The sequence below is a fragment of the Rattus norvegicus genome, chromosome 9 (assembly GCF_021556685.1).
Source record: "Rattus norvegicus strain SHRSP/BbbUtx chromosome 9, alternate assembly SHRSP_T2T, whole genome shotgun sequence".
NCBI classification, from domain to species: domain Eukaryota; kingdom Metazoa; phylum Chordata; class Mammalia; order Rodentia; family Muridae; genus Rattus; species Rattus norvegicus.
Window position 1 is genome coordinate 23005091 of NC_141542.1, and position 18498 is coordinate 23023588.

The following is an 18498-nucleotide window of genomic DNA, read 5'->3' on the forward strand; positions in this document are numbered from 1 at the left end:
TACCTACTAACCAGCTCTCCACAAAGTGATGAATTTCTGTGGGGACCCTTTCCTCCAGTCTCCCATGTATCACTGGGAATACCATTTGGCAACCTCTGTTTCAAAGCTAGATATGTCTCTCTGCTTCATTAGAAGTCAACAATGCTTTTGCTGGGGAGAGTTGCTTACAACCCTCAATTGGAGAACAGATTTTTCTTAGCACCCAAATCTCTAGGGGCCAAGGAGGGGGCAGTTTTTTCTTAAAAGTAAATCTACTACCCGAGACAATGCATGTGACATACATTTCGATTCTTAAGCTTTTCCCTTCTTGTGGAGGCCAATATGTTTCTTCTATACCTCTGAGTGTACAAAACCGAGAAATAGTTGATTAGTGTGCAGTCCTTGACAGCTGACATTGTTTCCAATTACATATCCATGTATTTCACAAAATCAATGGTGTATAATCCTATTTTTTTTCCAATAAAAACTCCTTTTTCTTGGGAACATAGAGACCAACTACAGGGCATATATAAAATAATAAATTTCTTTCCCTTTTATATATTAAGTAGGGCATCCTCCCTTTCTCAAATATAACAAGACAATTAAATTGGACGTCAGTGAGCAAATGTCAACTTGGAGCTTGTGTTACTACATTGTAACTATATAGCCATCACTTCTCCAATATCATTCGTCCTGAATAGGCAAGTCTAGTCATGAGAATATTGGGGGCTGCACCATGATCCTTTACTCCTACTAAACATAAGAATCAGGAGGATGGGAAGGGAGTGGAATGGCCTGAGTTCAGGTTGAACCTCAATTTTAATGATTCCATAAGTTGAGGAGGGAGTCTATTTGGCATTGTGATATATGGATTCTGTCTTCTTATCCTTGGTGTTATAATTCTACCTGAATGTGTGCTATAATGCCACCCCACCTCACAGATGTAAGAGTGAAAATCATGTTTGACCTTCCTGGGAAGAGCTCTGCCTTTTACTACCATCTAGAGTTATACAACATCACTTTACAAAGCTCAGAAGAGAGGGGTGCAGATGTGCACCCCTTAGAAGTTGAGGGTCTCTTCTAATTAAGCCACTTGTTTTTCCTATGTAATTTTTCCCTTGCTCTTTTACTAATGGTGGCTGACTTCTTACCTGGCCTGAGGTAAATTGGAGTCCAATCTTTTGGATTACTGAACCTTCTATTTTTGAGATGACAGGCCCAACAAGGGTCCTACTGCATACAGAAGGTGTGAATAAGTCTCATGGGTTGGAGTAAGTTAAAAACGTCTGTGACAACAAAGAACTGATTAAGAAAATAAGAGCCCAGCTGCTCATCAAGATCACAGTTGTATGATAGTAAGAAAATGTGAATAGGGCATCGGGTGAAAAGATAAATTAATTAGGAGGTCATAGGCCTAGAAGGGTTAACCTTTGCTCTCAGTGGAGCTGCCATTCTTTCTGCCATTCCTAGCCCTCTGCCACAGGACCAGAGACTTCCCCAAACAACTGGCTGGCCTTGCCAAAGACCTGGCAGGGCTTCTCCCTGTAGAATAGGACATGTAGAGTCCATGAGGACTCACCAAGAGGTCTCCTCCACACAGGTTCCTTGTTGTCAAAGGGAAATGTTCCTGCAGAATCCTGCCATGGCAGCAGGAATTTCAACCTGGCTGCCCTTGGTCCAGCTCACTGGGTGCAGGCCTGAGGCCCAGGGGTATCTGGGGAAAGAAGCAGCACGCACTACCTCACAGCTCTCTCTTTGTTGGATGCAACTGCAAGGACTGTGATGGGATTTTTGTTTCTTGGGATGTTTATTAGAAATACCTACAAAGCTGATTAAAGTTGTAACATGTCTTCATACCGAGCATGCAGAATGTTTTTACATCGTTGTTGTTCCTGTTTTATGTTTAGATTTTGTTCTTTAATCCCCTCAGGAAATTTCCCTGTGCTTAGAATTTTAAGCACATGCTCAGGAGGGATCGATTATTCAAGTTAGGCAAAGCTTTTGTTCTCACCATCACTCCACAGATGATGCCCTTATTTACTTTCAAATAAGAAAACAGTCATAGAGAAGTAAATTAACCTGTAAGCTATCACAGAAGAAACACATAATGATTGTGGAATGGCACCGCAGTATTTTGAATTTCCTAAGTTATTTTTATTTGAAACTTTTTTATTGGACTTTTTGGGTACATTTCATTTTTTTTAAATCCTTAAAGGTATCTTTTATTCCGCTCGTCCCATTTACAAGGTGGAATTTCACATGTGATTGTTAGTCCAGATAGTCCAGATAGTCCAGATAGTCAATGGCTTTGATATCACCTTCGCCTAGTTTCCTTGGCATAAGCTGTGTTAGAAGCAGACTCAAAGGTTCAGGACTCAACAAATAATGAATTCCACTACATCTGGATACCCAGCTTCACACCCAGGAAGGGACTGTATTTCCATTCACTATTTAAAAAAAAGATGTAATTCAGTAACATGTAAAAAATTTCTCACATATATTAAAGTGTTTACCATGGTCATACAGTTTTTCAAATACCTGGCATTCATCTTTTTCCAAGTCCTAAAATTTCTTTCTTATTCACATTTTCTTTTCTTCTTGATTATTTCTTACTATTATTATCATTTTTTAAAATTTTGGTTTTAATAGATATATACTTTTTATTTACATTTCAAACCTTATTCCCTTTCCCAGTTTTTGGTCCATAAGCCACCCTCCCGGGACCCTTCCCCATATGTATGGTCCTCCAATCCACGCCCCTTGAAACCCCTTCCCGGACATTCCCCTGCACTGAGGGTCCAACCTTGTTAAGAACAAGGGCTTCCACTTCCACAGGTGCCCCAACAAGGCTATTCTCTTCTACATATGCAGTTGGACCCCTGGGTCAGTCCATGTATAGTCTTTTGCTAGTGGTTTATTTGGTTGGCATTGCTGTTCTTATGGGGTTGCAAGCCCTTCAGCTCTTTGAATACTTCTTCTAATTCCCATAAAGGGCGTCCTGTTCTCAGTTCAGTAGTTTACTGCCAGCACTGACCTCTTTATTTGACATGCCCTGGATGTGTCTCTCAGGGGAGATGCATATCCAGTCACTTTCAGTAAGCACTTTTTAGCTTCATCAATCTTACCTAGTTTTGGTGGCTGTATATATATGGGCCACATGTGGGGCAGACTCTGAATGGCTTTTCCTTCAGTCTCTGCTTTAGATTTGGCCTCCATATCTCCTTAGTGCTCATGTCTTCGAGACTCTTCCCTACTTTTTATCTATTACATTCAGTGTATCAGGTTTGATGTGGAGGTCCTTGATCCACTTGGACTTAAGCTTTGTCCAGGGCAATAAGAATGGGTCAACTTGCATTCTCCTACATGCTGACCTCCAGTTGAACCAGCAACATGTGTTAGAATTCCTATCTTTCTTCCATTGGATGTTTTACCTCCTTTGTCAAAGATCAAATGAGCATAGGTGTGTGGGTTCATTTCTGTGTCTTCAATTATGTTCCACTGAGCTGCCTGTCTGTATGCCAATACCATACACACTATTGCTCTGTAATACTGCTTGAGGTCAGAGATGGTGATTCCCCCAGAAGGTCTTTTATTGTTGAGTAGAGTTTTGCTATCCTGGGTTTTATGTTATACCAAATGACGGCAAATTGCACTTTCTACCTTTATAAAGAATTGAGTAGGAATATTGTTGGTGATGGCATTGAATCTGTAAATTGCCTTTGGCAAAATGGTCATTATTTACCATATTCATCCTGCCAATCTATGAGCATGGGTGATCTTTCAATCTTCTGAGACCTTCTTCAATTTCTTCAGAGATTTGAAGTTCTTGTCATACAGATTTTTTACTTGCTTGGTTCAAGTAACAGCAAGTTATTTTATATTATTTGGGACTATTGTGAAGGGTGTCATTTCCCTAATTTCTTTCTCAGCCTGTTTACCCTTTGAGTAGAGGAAGACTACTGAATTGTTTGAGTTAATATTATACTCGGCCAGTTTGCTGAAGTTGTTGATCAGGTTAAGTAGTTCTCTGGTGAAATTTTGGTGTTGCTTAAGTAGACTATCATATCATCTTCAAATATTACTATTTTGACTCCATCCCTTCTAATTTTTATCCCTTTGACCTATTTTCATTGTTTGATTGCTATGGCTAGGACCTTAAGTACCATATTGAAAAAGTAAGGAAAGAGTGGGCAGCCTTGTCTAGTCCCTGATTTTAGTGGGATTCCTTCAATGTTCTCAGTTTAGTTTGATGTTAGCTCCTGGTTTGATGTATTTTGCATTTTCCTATATTTAGATATGGGCCTTGAATTCCTGATCTTGACAGGACTTTATTAGTGAAAGGGTATTGAATTTTGTCAAATGATTTCTCAGCATCTAATGAAGTGATCATGTGTTTTTTTTTCCTTTGAGTTTGTTTATATGGTGAATTTCATTGATGGATTTCTGTATATTAAACCATCCATGCATCCTTTCATGAATCCTACTTGATCATTATGGATGATTGTTTGGATGTGTTCTTGGATTCAGTTTGCAAGAATTTTATTGAGCATTTTTGCATCAATATTCATAAATCAAATAGGTCTGAATTACTCTATCTTCGTGTGGTTTAGGTATAAGAGTAATTGTGGCTTCATAGAAGGAATTTGGTAGTGCTCTCTCTGTTTCTATAACTGGTAAGCCTAAAACCCCCTGTTCCTGAAACTAACAGAACTTACAGAAAATACATACTTTCTTATCATTCCTCCTCCCCGATGGTCAGTGATTTATTGAGCACCTACTACGATCCTAGCACTGTGTATCTAAGAGTGTAATTGTGAATAAAAAACTTAATAAAAAGCTTCATTAAGGAATAAAGAAAAATGAAACATAATTTTGAAACTCAGAGTTAAATATAAGCAATACCACCATTTCTTTAACTGGTGATTTCTGAAAAACTCATCATTTTTTCCATGGGCTCCTACAGTAATGACACTAAGCCTTGATTTTGTAAGACACAAATAGGCAACTCACACTTCATTCTTGGCTCTTAAAACTGTCAAAGGGAACAACACTGTTGCTGTCCATTGTGCTTCCCTATCAATCCTGCTATGGATGGTAATACATTCCAGTCTTTTTAATGTGTAAACAGGCTACCACTTGAGGGGAAAGGTTATTACAATTACCCAAACCGGTATATTCTCTAAAATTTTCACATAGCATTTTACTGATATCACAATGCAAATTCACCACAGATATTTAACCAATGAAAACAGAAATATTGAATAGCTCTGCAAATAGGATCAATGATTATATACACTTGAAAAGAACTATCATGGAAACAAATGATGTTATAGGAGAAAAGATACATCATTAAAAGGTACAGAAGCAGCAAAAAAGACACTACATTTCTTGGTTTAAAAGTTAGGTGATACACTTGATCTTTAAAGACAGGCAATGTATTTGATCTTAAAGCCCTTAAACTGTGCCCTGTCCACATAGAAACTGCAGTAGATGGCAATATTTTGTAAGATTTATTTATTTATATGTGAGACAATGCAGCTGTCTTCAGACACACCAGAAGAGGGCATCGGTACTCCTTACAGATGGCTGTGAGCCACCATGTGGTTGCTGGCATTTGAACTCAGGACCTCTGGAAGAACACTTGGTGCTCTTACCCACTGAACCATCTCTCTAGCCCTCACAATGGCCTCTTACACAGCATCACTTGGTCTATTTCACTAGATGGCTCCAGGGTGATAACAGAGAAACTTTCACAGTTCCTGAGCACTTCTGAGTTCAAACACCACCAGTGCCCACTCTGTGCTGTTGGCACATTCTGACCTTCTGCTAAGGGTTGTCAGCCACAAAAGGGACGGGTTAGCCCCAGACAGCATTCACTGCCCAATCCTAAAAACCCCCTCGATTCTGAAAAAGCCACATTCCATGCTCGCTCCGTATTTGAGGAAGCCAAATGGTTGATCTGGCTCAAGGCTCTACTTTTCTTAGCTCATCAACTTTCTTTTTCCTGTTCTTGTCACAAGAAATATTTTTTTATGCTGCAACTACACTGCAATGTGTGAAGGAAACCACCATAAACTCTGGGTGTCACCTCTTGAAATTTAAAATTCACAAAACAATTCATGGCTTTCTAATCAGCACCATGGAAAATAAACAAAAACAAGCAAAACCATTCCAAAGGAACTTGCTGATCTGGAGGTCTGCTCATAGCAGGCAGGAAAGAATTAAATCATGGAGAACTGTAATCTCTCAGAGCTTTGGAGGCTAAAAAAGAGGAAATCTCTGTTTATGTTCCCTTTCTCCGAGTAATTGAAGGAGGGTATTTTACATCCTCCAAATACAATCTCTTGCAAGGGGCAACCAATTACAAAGTAGATCAGAAGAAATCTATTAAATAATACATTCATTGCCTGAGGTTTTTAGAAAATATTTTCCCACGATCCCCATCCTTTAACATACAATTGAAACTGAAAGAGCGTACCCCTAAACGGGGAGCCGCCTCTCTCGCTCCAATCGCGGGGTGGGGTGCCCCCAGAAATCACGAGTAGCCATTCTTGATGTAACAGCAAGAGGTAGCTTTTGTTAACGAGATCTCGGTTCTTAGCGGGATCCCGGGTCGACACGTAACTCACACAGGAGACAGAGGAATCGACCCCGAGCTTCCAAACTCGGGGTTTATATAGGGGCATTCGCGAGGTTACACATGATTGGTCAATTCAAAAGGTGCACGGTTACATTCGGCTCGAAATGACATCAGCAAGGAGTATGTGTTATCTAGCAGCTCGGCAGGCAGGTAGGGTGGCTCATCTCACTCAGGGGGGTGAAGGAAGGGGAGGGGGTGGCTAGGGATGGTCAATGTCCTTGGGGCTGATAGCTGGTTTGGCAAGTCCTGTCTCTGGCTCTCCCTCAGGCACGTCCGACCCTGCACATCCGGACTCTGACAATGAGCAACCTTTATGAAACTCTAGTTCTGCACATTCGGGCTCTGACAATGAGTAACCTTTATGAAACTCTAGTTCTACAAAACATTACAGGGAGTGTGCCACCAGGATAAGCTGCCTCTGAAAAGCCTGTCCTGCCCTGGCAGGTACAGGTCATTTAATTCTAAGTCAATCTGGAGAGAGGTGACAGCCCCAAAATGCTCTGGGGATGTCAGAGCACAGCTCTCATGCACACTCCAGATGACCTCTCCATTCTTTCCCAATGCCATGGGCTTTCCAATTCCTGCTTCAGCTCTCCATCCATCCCTGAACCCTCCCTTCCCCTACCCAATGGGCTCACTTTGCATTGCCTCCTTCTGCCACTGCTTTCCCAGGACAGGGGGATGGGGGGGGGAACGGGGGGGGGCAGAGCGAGCCTAAGGAGGGACGCGGGTCTCCTACCTACCTTGTGTCTGCTGCTCTGGTGGTGCAGCCGGCCCTGCTTGCTGCTTGCTGTCCCTGGGGACCAGACTGGAGGTCGGGCTAGGGGTCCGCGAGAGCACCACGCCTCGAGGTCCCCCGGCAGGGCTTGCCTGGGCTTCTTCCCTGGACACTGCAAGGCTTCAGTCTCCTTTGGAAACCCCCCCCCCGCTGTCATAGCGCGCCCTCCCGTGGCCGAGGTGACCCCCAACGCCGTTACCGCCCCCTTCCCTGGCCGCTTCTTCTGCTTTTTCTTTTCTTTTTTTCTTTTCTCTTTTTGTTCACGTTGTGGCGCCTGCGAAGAGCTCGCCTCCAGCAAGGAGGACATCGTGCTGGACCCTGCCGGGGTCGGAGAGGGAGAGAGAGGAGTCAGCTTGGGCGGCGGCGCCTTGGCTGCTGGCACCTGCCGAAGGAAAACTCGCCCAGGCACGGGCGCTGCTGCTGGCGCCAAATATAACGCGCCCGCCCCTTTCCTCTCAGGCCCCGCGCTCACCCACGAGCTCCGCGTGCCCTGAGGCCGGGCTCGGACGCGGTCGAGCGGCGGGGTGGGAAGGACACGTGTGCCCACTCCGCGGTGCAGGCAACACCGGGAGGCAGGACACGGGGAGGCGTGTGGTGTGGAGCTCCGGGCTCCGCCCAGGCCCGTCAGTCCCCCCTCAGGGCTCTGCGGTGGCCCAGGGCGGCTTCTGCGGGCCCCGGGACCACCGTGACCTACCCGAGGCCATTGCCTCCGGAGCTTCTCGCTGCCCCAGGCTCCCGGCTTGGACATTGTGATTGTGGTTGCCACTCTCCTAGGCTGGCTCAGCAGGGCGCAAGCCACCACCACCTTTCCTCACCTGAAGGCATCCTGATGGGCCTGAGAACCCACATCCAGCAGGCGAGCCTCAGGGCACAGGGCCATGGTCTTGGCTCTGCACCTTGTTGCCAGCCCCTCACACATATGGCAGCATCACACATATGGCTCCTTCTACCAACCGCCACTAATCACCATTTGGACATTCCATCACAGTGTTGTCAAGAAGAAAGATTGTAAACAAACAGAAATAGAATGAAATTTAGAATCTTTTTTATCAGGCTGGAGAGATGGCTTGGTGGTTAAGAGCGCTGCTTCTCCAGTGCTCCCAAGTACAATTCCCAGCAACCACATGGTGACCTACAACTATCTGTAGTGGGATCCAATGCCCTCTTCTGTCTGAAGCTCTCTTCAGACATGCAGGCACACTGGCAAACAGAGTGCTCATGTACATAAATAAATAAATCTTTAAAAATAAAGCCTTCTAATCAGTTAATGTATCTACATCTAGAAGCTAGAAAAGGGTCACAGCAATATTAAAAATAATTCAGAAATGGTAAAGGGATGTACGAGAGTCACAAAATTCACTGGGCAAGATGGTGTATACCTGGAATCCCAACACTCACATGGCTGAGGTAGGTGGATTGCCTTGAGTTCAAGGCTAGACTAAAGTGTGAGTCCTTGTATTAGAAAACAGAACATTTTGGGAGGGGATGGAGAGAGAGACAGAGAGACAGAGAGACAGAGAGAGACAGAGAGACAGAGAGAGACAGAGAGCCAGAGGCAGAGAGAGACGGAGACAGAAAGAGAGAGAGACGGAGACAGAAAGAGAGAGAGAGAGAGAGAGAGAGAGAGAGAGAGAGAGAGAGAGACCTCGAGGTCATTTCTTGCACTGATGACAAGCTACTGAAGAATGTGAATGTCTCCTACCAAACACTGAGATAATGCGAATGACAGAATGGGTTTCTTATTAAGATATAATAAAATGTAGATGGAAAAGTAAAGGAATATACATTTATAATAAATAAAAGAGAAATCCTAAATTTGGAAAGCCTAAATTAAGAAGACTGTATAAGTTTAAGTCATAGGGGAAGGGATGAGACGATGTGGGGGAGAGAATAATCACAATAAATTATATATGTGTATGAAAATGTTAACTAACAGCAACCAATGAAAAGAGAAAAGCAGGTTTATTTTATGATGAAATTGAGTTCCCATATGACACTATATAACATTTTGTAAATGGATTATATGAATTATCTGCAATAAAAAATCAATTGTTATTAAAGATGTGATTATGTTCATATTAATTTCAAGTGTTTTAAATTCTTTTTATTTATTTGCTTACTTATTGATTGATTTTTTTTTTTGGTTCTTTTTTTCAGAGCTGGGGACTGAACCCAGGGCTTTGCGCTTCCTAGGCAAGCGCTCTACCACTGAGCTAAATCCCCAACCCCCTATTGATTGATTTTTTAAGATACAGTTTTCCTATGTAGACCAAGTTGACCTCAAAAAGAGATCCACCTGCCTATGCCTCCAGAGAGTTAGGATCAAAAGTGTATATACACACACATGAAATTTACATTCTTAAAATGATAAAAAATTACAGCTATCAACTTGGTACAATTATTGAACAGTGATCAAGTGAATAGAAATATCAGAAACACATTTAAGGCATTAGGTTACTGTTCTTAAAAGGATCTTTAGCAGCATATATAATTATAATTCAAATCATCCAGGAGACACATTGTGAAAAAAAAACATGAAATTGGGTAAAGATGATTTAAATTTTTTAATCTATTAAAATTTTAAAGTGCATTCGATATGAAAACTGTAAGTGATATACTTCACATTTTTGCTTATATACCATCTTCACTTTTATGTGCATTCTGCAAATATTGTCCATGTTTATTCAGGCTCTTAATATTTCCCCATGACTGATAACATTCACAGAAATCATATTGAGTAAACTGGATATGTTGACGTATAATAGAATTGTATTCTAAACAGTATAGCATAGAAATATGTATACATAACTTCCCGTATGTGTGTATATACATATGTAAATGGCTCAAGAAAATGAATATCACTTTATCATTGTGGTATTATTTTCCTCAAAATCCTGAGAACATTGAAATGGCATCAAATACTGACCAGATTGGCAAAAAAAAAAAAAAAAAAACAAAAAAAACAAAAAAAAAAAAACAAAAAAAACCCAAAAAACTCCACAAAGTAAAACTCTTATAAAGAATCTAACGATACTAGCAAAAGAGGCAAAAATATTAAAGACTCAATGAAATATAAAGCCCAGATGAAATACTGTGTAATATTTTCTCAACTCTAGGATAATGTATTTTTTTTTACAACTATCAATAAAAGGCCTGAATTTTGAAGAATTCAAAAGTAATGCAGTATAATTATGCAGTGGTCAATACTATTGCATAACATTTTACTAGCGACGAACTCAGGTAGATTTATGGGGAACCATTACATTGTAGACTTAAACGGGATAATTTGGGGGTGCGTAAGTCATATTTTGGTAAAGTTGCTTTAAAAATAAACCGTTGGATATTAGTATGGCAAGTAATTCTCCCTGAAGGAAAAACCAGACACCAAGAACCTAGACCACTGCTGTCCAGGAGAAATTTCTAGATGATAGAAATATTCTATATCTGCTGTGTTTCTGGCTATGGATTCTGGCTGGCTGTTTGCCTCCTGGTTTGCCTGCTGTGACTAAAGAGGCAGATTTTAGTTCTAAGTTTTGTTCATCTCAAATAGCCATGTGAGACCAGTGGGTGCCATTTGGACAGTGTAGCCACAGAAAACTGAAGCAGTGTAACCAAAGACTCACCTAGGAGTCAGTTGACCTCCTAGAAGTGACTTGGGAAAACGTTGGCAATGATAGCCTCTGGGGGAGCTCACCTTCACCAAAAGCAAACTGTGAATCCTTTACTCTTCTGCAATAGTCCTAATGCAACTGGTCTCCCACCCACCCCAACCCTCACCAAAGACACTTGAGAGGGAGCTGAACCCACTGTGTGCTTTAGATTTCAGTGTAGAAAGCACTTCCTTCAAAGTGGAGCAGACTGAGATTGCCAAGTCCTTTGTGTGGCTCCAGGGACTTGGGCCTGACCGTGGGTGAGGAGGAAATGAAGAATGACATTGGACATACATACATGGGGAAGGCTGGGTCCGTGAGCTGGAGAAAATGCAGCATCCCAGAAGCTCAGCAGGTTTATTATATAGAGCTGGCCAGGAAGCAGGGTTTCTGCACAGGGAAGCAAGGAGATGGGAATTACATGCAGATAAACAAGGAGGGGAGGACTACACATATGTAACTGACAAGGGGCAGATTTAGCTAATCTCAGTAGGAGCAGTCTCTGCAGGGAGCAGTCTTCAGGCTGTAAATATACAGATGGGGCCAGGGAGAAAGGTAGAGTACACTTTTTCTGCACACACTATCAATGCCATACTGAGAAGGCTTTGTCATGTCTCTGAGCCTCAAGGGGCATGGGGGCCTTTGCCTTTTCCCCATGGATAAATGGCTTTGGGTCCATGGCATAGTCATATCAGGTTTATAGCACACATCCACTTACGGCTGCACTTCCTCAGGGCTTCCTCTGCTCCCACAGTAAGATCTCAAAAGAAAAACAGAAACCAAACAAACAAAAAATGTGCTCAGTGAACTGGTTAATTCCCGAAACTATATAGATCCAGTGTCCTAACTAGGACTTCCTCAAAGACTACAGAAAATCCTGTGGACCTAAAATAAGCAAGGAAAAAAAACCCAAATACCCTTGACCCCCCTAAAAATGAATGGGAGAAAAAATTATTAAAGGTTTTCATAGAAAATTGTTTAAGAAAAACACACGGGAATTGTACTTAATGGAGTTAGTGTGCTGAGATGTGAGGCCCACTCACAGCATGCAGCATTTGGGAGTCTCAGACAACTTAACAGAAGAGCACTCCTAATTATTCTTTGTGACCACTCTCCACTTACTACTCACAGCTTATTACTAACCTCCATAATTGAGTTGGGGACAGTATTCACCATAGCAGATAATTGAAGCATAAGTACACACAGACACACACACACACACACACACACACACACACACACAAAACACACTCACACACACAAAACACACACAAAACACACTCACACACAGAAAACACACACAAAACACACACTCACACACTCACACAAACACTCACACACATACACACACACTCACACACACAAGCACACACACTCTCACACATACACACACACTCACACATACACATACACAAAACATACAAACACACACACTCAGGAGCACACACAAGAGAAATGTATATTTTATGAAATTTCTTGGTATATTTTTATTTGTAAGCCTCAATGCTGGAGTATTCTTGGTTTTGCATAAAGTGGGAGGAAAAGTCAGGCTTCATTTTCCCCCTTTTGAAATGACAGATATCTGTGTGTTAAACAGACTCTGATGGCTGTCCAGGCTGCCTCGGCCTATTTGACAGCATCCAGGTCACCTTGGTCAGGACACTGGTTGCTCTTCTTATTGGCAACTGGTTTGCATCAGAAGAGTTTTTCACATCCTTACCAATATTAGAAGTTTGGTGACACAAGCAGCTTGACAAACAGTAACATTATTGTGGTTTTGCCTTTCTGGAGGACATTAAAATTTACATGGTTTGCATATGGCTTTTTTTCTTAGCATTTAGTCCTGCTTTACTGCTGTTCAAATGTGGCCATACAGCCAGCATCCCTTTGCTCCAGGCTCTCAGCACCCCATTCCTGTCACTGATCTGATGCATACTTGGTCCTAGAGATGGACAGCAGAGGGACTTGACATACAGCGTCCACTCTGCATCACTGCTTTGCTTTTTGTAAATTTTTACAATGGCTATTTCTTTTTTTTTTTTAATTATTAACTTGAGTATTTCTTATATACATTTCGAGTGTTATTCCCTTTCCCGGTTTCCTGGCAAACAATCCCCTCCCCTCCCCTTCTTTATGGGTGTTCCCCTCCACATCCTCCCCCCATTGCCGCCCTCCCCCCAACAATCTAGTTCACTGGGCGTTCAGTCTTAGCAGGACCCAGGTCTTCCCCTTCCACTGGTGCTCTTACTAGGATATTCAGTGCTACCTATGAGGTCAGAGTCCAGGGTCAGTCCCTGTATAGTCTTTAGGTAGTGGCTTAGTCCCTGGAAGCTCTGGTTGCTTGGCATTGTTGTACATATGGGGTCTTGAGCCCCTTCAAGCTCTTCCACTTCTTTCTCTGATTCCTTCAACGGGGGTCCTATTCTCAGTTCAGGGGTTTGCTGCTGGCATATGCCTCTCTGTTTGCTGTATTCTGGCTGTGTCTCTCGGGAGCGATCTACATCCGGCTCCCGTCGGCCTGCACTTCTTTGCTTCATCCATCTTGTCTAATTGGATGGCTGTATATGTATGGGCCACATGTGGGGCTGGCTCTGAATGGGTGTTCCTTCTGTGTCTGTTTTAATCTTTGCCTCTCTATTCCCTGCCAAGGGTATTCTTGTTCCCCTTTTAGAGAAGGAGTGAAGCATTCATATTTTGATCATCCGTCTTGAGTTTCATTTGTTCTAGGTATCTAGGATAATTCAAGCATTTAGGCTAATAGCCACTTATCAAAGAGTGCATACCATGTGTGTTTTTCTGTGATTGGGTTAGCTCACTCAGGATGATATTTTCCAGTTCCAACCATTTGCCTACGAATTTCATAAAGTCATTGTTTTTGATAGCTGAGTAATATTCCATTGTGTAGATGTACCACATTTTCTGTATCCATTCCTCTGTTGAAGGGCATCTGGGTTCTTTCCAGCTTCTGGCTATTATAAATAAGGCTGCAATGAACATAGTGGAGCACGTGTCTTTTTTATATGTTGGGGCATCTTTTGGGTATATGCCCAAGAGAGGTATAGCTGGATCCCCAGGCAGTTCAATGTCCAATTTTCTGAGGAACCTCCAGACTGATTTCCAGAATGGTTGTACCAGTCTGCAATCCCACCAACAATGGAGGAGTGTTCCTCTTTCTCCACATCCTCGCCAGCATCTGTTGTCCCCTGAGTTTTTGATCTTAGCCATTCTCACTGGTGTGAGGTGAAATCTCAGGGTTGTTTTGATTTGCATTTCCCTTATGACTAAAGATGTTGAACATTTCTTTAGGTGTTTCTCAGCCATGTGGCATTCCTCAGCTGTGAATTCTTTGTTTACCTCTGAATCCCATTTTTTAATAGTGTTATTTGTCTCCCTGCGGTCTAACTTCTAGAGTTCTTTGTATATTTTGGATATTAGCCCTCTATCTGTTGTAGGATTGGTAAAGATCTTTTCCGAAACTGTTGGTTGCCATTTTGTCCGAACCACAGTGTCCTTTGCCTTACAGAAGCTTTGCAGTTTTATGAGATCCCATTTGTCGATTCTTGATCTTAGAGCATAAGCCATTGGTGTTTTGTTCAGGAAATTTATCCCGTGCCCATGTGTTCCAGATTCTGCCCTAGTTTTTCTTCTATTAGTTTGAGTGTATCTGGTTTGATGTGGAGGTCCTTGATCCACTTGGACTTAAGCTTTATACAGGGTGATAAACATGGATCAATCTGCATTCTTCTACATGTTGACCTCCAGTTGAACCAGCACCATTTGCTGAAAATGCTATCTTTTTTCCATTGGATGGTTTTGGCTCCTTTGTCAAAAATCAAGTGCCCATAGGTATGTGGGTTCATTTCTGGGTCTTCAATTCTGTTCCATTGGTCTATCTGTCTGTCTCTGTACCAATACCATGCAGTTTTTATTGTCCCCACCAGCGGGGACCCAGTTATTCAGGGTCCCGAAGAGGCTTTCTACCTGTGGGCCAAAATGGGGGTGAAGAGAAGAAGGAGACCAAGCAAAAGTTCTGTTGTCAAGGTCTCGTGTATTGAGAGAAATGTACAGCATTTAAAGCTCTGAGGCAGGAATAGAAGCGGGAACTGAAGCTTAGGGTGGGGAAGTTTGGGAAGTGCCCAAGGATATAAGGTGAATCACTACACTGCAAGATATCCTCCTATAACAAAGAGGCAACAGTCTTCCAGGGACATGTTCTTTGAAAAGGTCGAACCCTTCTTAGGAATCTGCTCAGGGACATCCGGTGTTTTGCTCAGGCTGAAACATCCTGTCACTGCTCCCAGGGTCTTCCTGGGAGAGGCTCTTAGTTCAACAATCTCAAGTCTGTATGGCAGTCATTTCAAGGTTAAACCTCTGAGGCCATGCAGCCCATAGTCAAGTAGCCACCTTGAGCTAAGCAGTCACAAAGCAGCTAGGCCCAAATCCAATACGGCTCACTGCATTTTATCACTATTGCTCTGTAATACTGCTTGAGTTCAGGGATAGTCATTCACCCTGAAGTCCTTTTATTGTTGAGGATAGTTTTAGCTATCCTGGGTTTTTTGTTATTCCAGATGAATTTGCAAATTGTTCTGTCTAACTCTTTGAAGAATTGGATTGGTATTTTGATGGGGATTGCATTGAATCTGTAGATCGCTTTTGGTAAAATGGCCATTTTTACTATATTAATCCTGCCAATCCATGAGCATGGGAGATCTTTCCATCTTCTGAGGTCTTCTTCAATTTCTTTCTTCAGAGTCTTGAAGTTCTTATTGTACAAATCTTTTACTTGCTTGGGTAAAGTCACACTGAGGTACTTTATATTATTTGGGTCTATTATGAAGTGTGTCATTTCCGTAATTTCTTTCTCGGCTTGTTTCTCTTTTGTGTAGAGGAAGGCTACTGATTTGAGTTAATTTTATACCTAGCCAGTTTGCTGAATTTGTATATCAGCTTTAGTGGTTCTTTGGTGGAACTTTTGGGATCACTTAAATATACTATCATATCATCTGCAAATAGTGATATTTTGACTTCTTCTTTTCCGATCTGTATCCCCTTGACCTCCTTTTGTTGTCTGGTTGCTCTGGCTAGGACTTCAAGAACTATATTGAATAAGTAGGGAGAGAGTGGGCAACCTTGTCTAGTCCCTGATTTTAGTAGGATTGCTTCAAGTTTCTCTCCATTTAGTTTAATGTTAGCAACTGGTTTGCTGTATATGGCTTTTACTATGTTTAGGTATGGGCCTTGAATTCCTATTCTTTCCAGGACTTTTATCATGAAGGGGTGTTGAATTTTGTCAAATGCTTTCTCAGCATCTAATGAAAAGATCATGTGGTTTTGATCTTTCAGTTTGTTTATATAATGGATCACGTTCATGGTTTTCTGTATATTAAACCACCCTGCATGCCTGGGATAAAGCCTACTTGATCTGGTGGATGATTGTTTTGATGTGCTCTTAGATTCGGTTTGCCAGAATTTTATTGAGTATTGTTGCGTCGATATTCATAAGGGAAATTGGTCTGAAGTTCTCTTTCTTTGTTGTGTCTTTGTGTGGTTTAGGTATAAGTGTAATTGTGGCTTCATAGAAGGAATTCGGTAGTGCTCCATCTGTTTCAATTTTGTGGAATATTTTGGATAGTATTGGTATGAGGTCTTCTATGAAGGTCCGATAGAATTCTGCACTAAACCCGTCTGGACCTGGGCTCTTTTTGGTTGGGAGAACATTAAGGACTGCTTCTATTTCCTTAGGAGTTATAGGGTTGTTTAACTGGTTTATCTGTTCCTGATTTAACTTCCGTACCTGGTATCTGTCTAGGAAATTGTCCATTTCCTGCAGATTTTCAAGTTTTGTTGAATATAGCCTTTTATAGTAAGATCTGATGAATTTTTGAATTTCCTCTGAATCTGTAGTTATGTCTCCTTTTTCATTTTTGATTTTGTTAATTTGGACACACTCTCTTTGTCCTCTCGTTAGTCTGGCTAAGGGTTGATCTATCTTGTTGATTTTCTCAAAGAACCAACTTTTGGTTCTGTTGATTCTTTCTAAGGTCCTTTTTGTTTCTACTTGGTTGATTTCAGCTCTGAGTTTGATTATTTCCTGCCTTCTACTCCTCCTGGGTGTATTTGCTTCTTTTTGTTCTAGAGCTTTTAGGTGTGCTGTCAAGCTGCTGACATATGCTCTCTCCTGTTTCTTTCTGTAGGCACTCAGCGCTATGAGTTTTCCTCTTAGCACAGCTTTCATTGTGTCCCATAAGTTTGGGTATGTTGTACCTTCATTTTCATTAAATTCTAAAAAGTCTTTAATTTCTTTCTTTATTTCTTCCTTGACCAGGTTATCATTGAGTAGAGCATTGTTCAATTTCCACGTATATGTGGGCATTCTTCCCTTATTGTTATTGAAGACCAGTTTTAGGGCATGGTGTTCCGATAGCACGCATGAGATTATTTCTATGTTTCTGTACCTGTTGAGGCCTGTTTTTTGACCAATTATATGGTCAATTTTGGAGAAAGTACCATGAGGAGCTGAGAAGAAGGTTTATCCTTTGCTTTAGGATAGAATGTTCTATAAATATCTGTTAAGTCCATTTGGCTCATGACTTCTCTTAGTCTGAATACTTCTCTGTTTAATTTCTGTTTCCATGATCTGTCCATTGATGAGAGTGGGGTGTTGAAATCTCCTACTATTATTGTGTGAGTTGCAATGTGTGTTTTGAGCTTTAGTAAGGTTTCTTTTACGTATGTAGGTGCCCTTGTATTTGGGGCATAGATATTTAGGATTGAGAGTTCATCTTGGTGGATTTTTCCTTTGATGAATATGAAGTGTCCTTCCTTATCTTTTTTGATGAATTTTAGTTGAAAATTGATTTTATTTGGTATTAGAATGGCTACTCCAGCTTGCTTCTTCCGACCATTTGCTTGGAAAGTTGTTTTCCAGCCTTTCACTCTGAGGTAGTGTCTGTCTTTTTCTCTGAGGTGTGTTTCCTGTAGGCAGCAGAATGTAGGGTCCTCGTTGCATATCCAGTTTGTTAATCTATGTCTTTTTATTGGGGAGTTGAGGCCATTGATGTTGAGAGATATTAAGGAATAGTGATTATTGCTTCCTGTTATATTCATATTTGGATGTGAGGTTATGTTTGTGTGCTTTTCTTCTCTTTGTTTTGTTGCCAAGATGATTAGTTTCTTGCTCCTTCTAGAGTATAGCTTGCCTCCTTATGTTGGGCTTTACCATTTATTATCCTTTGTAGTGCAGGATTTGTAGAAAGATATTGTGTAAATTTGGTTTTGTCATGGAATATCTTGGTTTCTCCATCTATGTTAATTGAAAGTTTTGCAGGATACATTAACCTGGGCTGGCATTTGTGTTCTCTTAGGGTCTGTATGACATCTGTCCAGGATCTTCTGGCTTTCATAGTTTCTGGCAAAAAGTCTGGTGTGATTCTGATAGGTCTGCCTTT

General features: G+C 41.5%; 1 protein-coding gene across 1 annotated transcript in view; it reads right to left on the minus strand.

The window, feature by feature from the left end:
* LOC148003521 (uncharacterized) overlaps positions 1-8145 on the minus strand; it is a 73516-nt gene extending 65371 nt beyond the window's left edge. The window contains exons 1-2 of the mRNA XM_087567921.1: positions 7597-8145; positions 7363-7489 (exon numbers count right to left, since the gene is read on the minus strand). Of these exons, the coding sequence (XP_087424047.1) occupies positions 7363-7489; positions 7597-8145 (676 nt within the window). The remainder of the gene's footprint in view (positions 1-7362; positions 7490-7596) is intronic.
* Positions 8146-18498: the final 10353 nt, after the last annotated feature.